The sequence below is a fragment of the Monopterus albus genome, unplaced genomic scaffold, assembly GCF_001952655.1.
Source record: "Monopterus albus unplaced genomic scaffold, M_albus_1.0 scaffold62.1, whole genome shotgun sequence".
NCBI classification, from domain to species: Eukaryota; Metazoa; Chordata; class Actinopteri; order Synbranchiformes; family Synbranchidae; genus Monopterus; species Monopterus albus.
In genome coordinates, this window is record NW_018127942.1 from 3051056 (window position 1) to 3057332 (window position 6277).

At 39.6% G+C, this 6277-nt stretch overlaps 2 protein-coding genes across 3 annotated transcripts in view; both read right to left on the bottom strand.

The window, feature by feature from the left end:
* The window catches only part of LOC109962169 (cholesterol 24-hydroxylase-like), a 15755-nt gene that overhangs the window by 5309 nt on the left and 4169 nt on the right, over positions 1 to 6277 (bottom strand). The window contains exons 1-4 of one of the 2 annotated variants that reach the window (XM_020603639.1): positions 3163 to 3418; positions 2872 to 3037; positions 2645 to 2722; positions 603 to 684 (exon numbers count right to left, since the gene is read on the bottom strand). In XM_020603639.1, coding sequence (XP_020459295.1) covers positions 603 to 684; positions 2645 to 2722; positions 2872 to 3020 — 309 coding nt within the window. In that variant the 5' untranslated portion in view covers positions 3021 to 3037; positions 3163 to 3418. Of the gene's footprint in view, positions 1 to 602; positions 685 to 2644; positions 2723 to 2871; positions 3038 to 3162; positions 3419 to 6277 lie in introns of those variants that run through there. The other variant, XM_020603640.1, reaches the window with a different exon arrangement.
* The window catches only part of LOC109962172 (cholesterol 24-hydroxylase-like), a 1628-nt gene continuing 462 nt past the window's right edge, over positions 5112 to 6277 (bottom strand). The window contains exons 2-6 of the mRNA XM_020603647.1: positions 6132 to 6216; positions 5927 to 6037; positions 5662 to 5750; positions 5507 to 5573; positions 5112 to 5403 (exon numbers count right to left, since the gene is read on the bottom strand). Of these exons, the coding sequence (XP_020459303.1) occupies positions 5254 to 5403; positions 5507 to 5573; positions 5662 to 5750; positions 5927 to 6037; positions 6132 to 6185 (471 nt within the window). The 5' untranslated portion in view covers positions 6186 to 6216 and the 3' untranslated portion in view covers positions 5112 to 5253. The remainder of the gene's footprint in view (positions 5404 to 5506; positions 5574 to 5661; positions 5751 to 5926; positions 6038 to 6131; positions 6217 to 6277) is intronic.

The window sequence follows — 6277 nt, forward strand, 5'->3', positions numbered from 1 at the left end:
GAAGAAGGCCGTAGTGATAGATGTAGCAATCCCAAGCGATAGCAACATCAGGAAGAAGGAACACGAGAAGCTCGAGAAATACCAAGGGCTGAAAGAAGAGCTAGAAAAGATGTGGAAGGTGAAGGCACAAGTGGTCCCTGTGGTAATAGGAACATTGGGGGCTGTGACCCCCAAACTGGGAGAGTGGCTCCAACAGATCCCAGGAACAACATCTGAGATCTCTGTCCAGAAGAGAGCAGTCCTAGGAACAGCTAAGATACTGCGCAAGACCCTCAAGCTCCCAGGCCTCTAGTAGAGGACCCGAGCTTGAAGGAAGAAACGTAAAACCGCCCCAAAAAGTGGGGGGTGAGTGGGAGATTTATATATATATATATGTGTGTGTGTGTGTGTATATACATACTGCATATATATATACTGTATACATGTGTGCATAAATTTATTTATTTACCAAAAAGGACAACAGTTGGCACTGTAGGGCCATTTTTATTTTGCGAGGACTTCAGCCAAAGGAGGTCAATCTTTTTTATCTGTGCACTTTCACACTGTTCATCATGCAACATCTGGTTACACAAATACTACTTTGACATGTGGTGTTTAGGTACCTTGGTTGCCTCTGGACAGCTCACAGTGATGAAAACGTAATGTAGAAAATTTAATCTTAAGACAGGCCCATATATTTCAGCCCTGTAAATGACAAAATAATTGCATATTTGTAACATTGAAACTATTGTTACACATGCAAAAGAGAAAAAAACTATTTCATATGGAAAAAAAACAGTCACAGATTTAATGACAACTTAAACACAAACTGTGTCATAAAATATAAGAGCATACACATTAGCACATTAAGCCTAACCAAACAATTTATCATAGGGTGTACGCTAACTTATACATTAATGATCACCTTTATTTGGCCAAGTATGTTACACACAAGGAATTTGTTTCCGGTACAGAACCGATGGCAGCCATCTGCGGCACCAACTCAACCGATGGCTCAAACCATCAGGGGGTTCAGTGTCTTGCCCAAGGACACTTCGACATGTGGACTGCAGGCACCGAGATTCAAACCTTGAACCTTCTGGTTGGGAGACGACTGCTCTACTCACCGCACCACGGTCGCCCCCCCCCCCAGTCCTCACAGCATTTGCCCTAGGGGAGACCCATTTTACTAGAACACATGCCCCGGTAAACTGACACATTCGAGTTTTAGCAAGCAACTATATTTGGCAGTGGATTAATTTAGAATGATAATTGATTTGTTGTTCCAATCAAGAATGTCAAAAGCAAAATACAAGCTGAGGGTCAGTGGTCAGGGTTCGGTGTGCACGTTGTAGCTGGTGCACTGCAGCGTGCATGCAACAATCTGTTTATTTGTAGTGGCAATTTTATGGCAGCACCCTTTAAGTTTATAGGCAGTGGCTTTGAAGTCATGGTATGCAGGCATTTGTGTGGTTGTGACCCCAGGCTGTTTATTGTGTCAGCATGTTCATAAAGATTTCCTGTCTTTGTGTGACTGTTGAACCAGATGGCTTGTATCAACTTAGAACTGGTATTTTGTTTCCCATCTGTTTGAGCCTTTGTTCACAGCAGTGTTATGTGTGTGTGTATAAAAGGAGAAGTTGCACTTTTGGGCATTTGAGCTTCTCGCCATCAGACTGTTTGGACATTCTGAGTTGAGATCACTCCTTCCTGCAGGAATAAATATGTAATAACTCTCACAGTTGATGCTAAGTATTTATTTTACACTCACTGAGCTTTTTTCCACAACAGTATTGCACACAAAACAGAACGTTAGTTTAGTTAGCTAGTACGTAACCAGGTGCAGATTCTGAACGTAAAGTAAATCAGAGCTCTGTACATCAATGCATATGATCAGTTGGACTACTCTTAAAATGGTATTTATAGAGTTTCATGTACTAGCCTACATGAAATTAATGAGTGCCAAGTAGCCTATGTTGCATATAATGCATCACAAGTAGTTGTTTATGTTAACTCTGGACTATTTGTTCTGCATTTAAGGAAGAGCCTATAACATAATATTGTCACTCATCTCACACAAGCCAAACAGTGTTTGTTTTATGCGCATTTAACAAGCAGATGAGCCTGAGGCAGGAAGGGAGAATTGTGGAGGAAGCTGTCTGTGCCTATGGGGACAGTTGTGTGACCACCAGCCATCCATTACACAAGACAATTTTGAAGTAGTTGGAGCATCTATATGTTATGTGGCCTTATGAATTAGAAAAGAAAAAAAAGATCAGACTGTGGGTTTTTTATATTAATGATTTGTTGATATATTAACTTGTTGTGAAAGTTTAAATTTGACAAATAAAAAATGTGGCTGCTTGACAGTCGAATGACTGTGAAATGCAGAAGAACGCAAAGAAATACTGTACGTAATACAAGTTCGCATGGCAAAATGTATAGTGCAATTTATTCAGGCAGCAGACATTCAAGAATACAAATTGTGCGACTTGAGTAATGTGGGGACTGTGCCCCAGTGGAGCTTTATGTCTAGCAACAGCCCTGGTGTTTGCTATACAATTTGTTCTGAGTTGACCTTCTATTACGCTAATAGGTTTTTTAACGTTTACCAAGCTTGTCACATGATTTTGTATAGTTATGTATAAACTTTGCTTGTGCTTACCATTTCAGAAATTTGTCGTGTGCAACTTCGCCATTTTTCATCATTCTCAAAATCGTCGGTGTATGTCCAAAGAAAAAGCTGACGGCAAAAACAAAGTGTCAGGTAAGTTAATGTCAACACAATTGTTTTAGATAGTGTTAGCCTACCTAGGCTAGGTAATGTGAAAAGAAGATACGTTAGCATGCACTAGCGTTAACATTAGTTAAACAACAACTCACTTAACGTACCTGTCTCTTGGTGGTCCGGGTATGTGGTCATATTTCATATGAATGTATTTAATATATAAGTAGTAACCAAGAAACGCAATGAAAGTTAGAAAGAACAGAAACATAAACGCCTGCGAAGTCCAGTTCAAAATTAGCTGGAAAACTGCCATTTTTGGTAAATGAAGTTCTGTTGAATGTAAAGTGGACAATGCGTTAGCTCAGTCGCCCCTTAAGTGCTCCGGTACAGTAACAGAATAAAATCTTTGGTCATGCATTTGACACCAGAGCACATTGAACATTTATTTGTACCACCCTGAGTTTCAGTGCGGACTCCGACGGCAGCAAGTAGTAGGGATGGGCGTATCGATACTTCGATACCCGTCGGTCGATATTTTGGAGTCGATACTTTTTTAAGTATCGCGATACCACTGTACTAATACAAAACCTGCACTTTGTTTTCACTTCTGAGCGTTTTAGGTATTAAATTTATGTATGAAAACCAGCCCAAGCGTATTTTAGACGGGTTTCCGTGTCACATGATTGTGGCAGCCAATCAGATGTCAGAGTCGAAGGCTTACTGCGCAGCCTCAGACAAGCACTGTCTCAATCCTTTGCTGCTCAGAGTGAGTTCAGTCAGCCTCAGTCAGCCGCAGCGTGAATGGCCGAGAGCGAAAAAGAAGCAAAGTGTGGTCCTATTTTTCACCCATGGCCAAAGGTAATGCCATGTGCTCCGTCTGCAATAAAGTGGTGCCACATAGCAGCAAAAGCATTTAAAAACAACACACCATGACATTTTTAAAGAGGCTGAACATCGCCATGAAGACAAGCAGCAAGTCTCAAAGTCCCCTGCACCACCTGCTGTCTGTCAGAAGACACTGCAGGAGAGTTTCGTGAAAGGCAAAGAATATCCAGGAACATGTGACAGTTGATGTGTTATAAGTAATTTAAAAATTGAACGAGCCATTATTTTATTAAACTACCCCAAACTGCAACTGAGCTATATGAATCTTGGATTAAGCCATGTTCTCCACTCTCATTTAGTTTACAAACGTAAAGGTTCATATGATTGTACTGTATATATCAGAAAATACTGACAGTTTTGATTCTAGAATTTTATTAATGGAAGTAAATTTCCTTTAAGATGCAAAAAGTATCGGTATCGGTATCGATGGAAAAAGTACCATAAACTAATGGTATCATATCGACAGGAAGAATGTTGGTATCACCCATCCCTTGCAGGCAGATGAAGAGTCCTGTGAAGCCTCACAAGGCTCAGCCATCTTAAAGGAACAGCAGCTCAGGACTGGGACAACATTATTTTATTTTTATAGAGCATTAGACTAAAGCAAGGATGTTTTAAAATATTTTATTATTACATTAAAGTACAAATTTATTAAACAGCTTAGAGAGGTATAGTTAGCTTTACATTCACTAAGTTTAAATGTTAGACTTTTTTACAAATCAGTAAAGTGGTATTCTTTCTCCATCTTTAAACATTTGTAGCCAAAATTTTTTTAACTTGTGTGGTTTTAAAGTACAAAATAACCCCCAATATACTGGTATTAGTTTCCGCCACATTTTAAAAATCTTCTTACAAAAATTATAACAAACTCCCAAAATTACTGACATGACTGAGCGAGACTATAGTTTAACAGGTACTTCAGAGATTTCTTTGCATGGTAACAGCGCCCTCTGCTGTACGCTGTCAGTAATGGCCAAAAGTACGTAAAAATCTCAGTGAAATCAGGTATTAAATTCATCATCAGTATATTAACGTACCAAACAAAGAATGCAAATTACTTTTGCATCAGTGAAAATGTGCGTTAGATGGTGAGGGCATTTTATACATCCTATTATGTGGTTTATTTCCAATTATCATTATAATTATTAATTGCATATTCTGTATTTTATATTAGCCTTAAAGGCACAATAGATTCACTGCCTCAGTGGTATTAAAAGAGCAATTACACAGAACTAAATGGTTCATTTCAACAAAATTAAAGAGCGAATTATAATGTAACTCATTTCATCTCATCTCATTTTCTATACCGCTTAGTACCAAACGGAGTCAAGGAGGGGCTGCAGCCAATCCCAGCCAGCATCGGGCGAAAGGCCGGGTACACCCTGGACAGGTTGCAGGTCCATCGTGGGGCCTGATAATGTAACTAACCCAGAAAATAAATGATCATAATTACCATAATCAGCATTTCAACTGAATATAATTGGCACTGAATTTAATGTGATATTATTTTCTTTACATAGAATGAAGAAATATTGTAAAAAATAAAACTAATCATGCACTTGTAGCTGTAAGCTGGTTAGCTGGTTTCAGCAACTCAACAACCCAATTTCACCACACAGACAGTTATGGTTTGTTCTTATGTTATGGTACTGTATGACCATCTATTTCTTATCATTCCTGTGACTGACAGTGCACACCACTCCACTCTTTGGCCTGAGTGTGCCAGTGTCCAGGATGTCAAATGTCTGTCCTGGGACAAGAGTGAAGTCAAACCTTTGGAGCAGCTTGGCCATCACCACCTTAGCTTCCATCTGACAACACAACATCAACCATTAGACTAATTCAGTATGTTGTTATTGTGTGTGCCTATGTGAATGGTTTTGATTATTTACAAGTGCTTTTGTCACCACGCACCTGAGCAAAGTTCTGTCCCAGACAGGAGCGTGGACCCAGGGAAAAGGGGTAGTAGCAGTAATAAGGCCTTGCAAAACAGATAAGCGACAACTTCAGTTAATATAGTCCATTTCCTTGTGTCCTCTGTGGCAATGCTCTAACATGGCAAGACTTACTTCGGAGCATCTGGGTGAAATCTGTCAGGATCAAATGTCAGTGGGTCCTTGAAGAATTTCTCCATTCTGCCAGTCGCATAGGAGCTGAACTGAGAAATGTATTGCACATTTTGACAGCTAAGTATATTTGTAAAAAGTGTCGTTTTGTCATGTATTTTTAAGTGGGAAGTGCCGATTGTCCATTATGTATGTAAAACAAGCACAATAGTGTATGAAACCCTTTTGGATTTTGAGGTACAAACACATTCAAAAGTGAATGACTCACAGCACAAACACATCCTCCAGGTATGTGGATACCACTGATGACCATGTCTTCAGGAAGCTCACGAGTTACACCTGGAACCGTCGGGTAAATCCTCAGAGTCTCTTTTAGCACCTGGAGGGAGGTAAATAAATGAATGAATGTATACATGAGTGAATGATACTCCTGAAAAGCTGAACCATATTTTCCCCAGTGTCAAGACTTGTACCTGTGAGAGATAGATCAGCTGACCCAGGTCGTCATAGCTTATGTCTCGTTTCATCCCGATGACATCATCCACCTCTTGCCTTGCTCTGACAAAAACCCCACAATTTAAAAAAACATCTCAACAGATTTATTGTGAAAGTTTTCTTT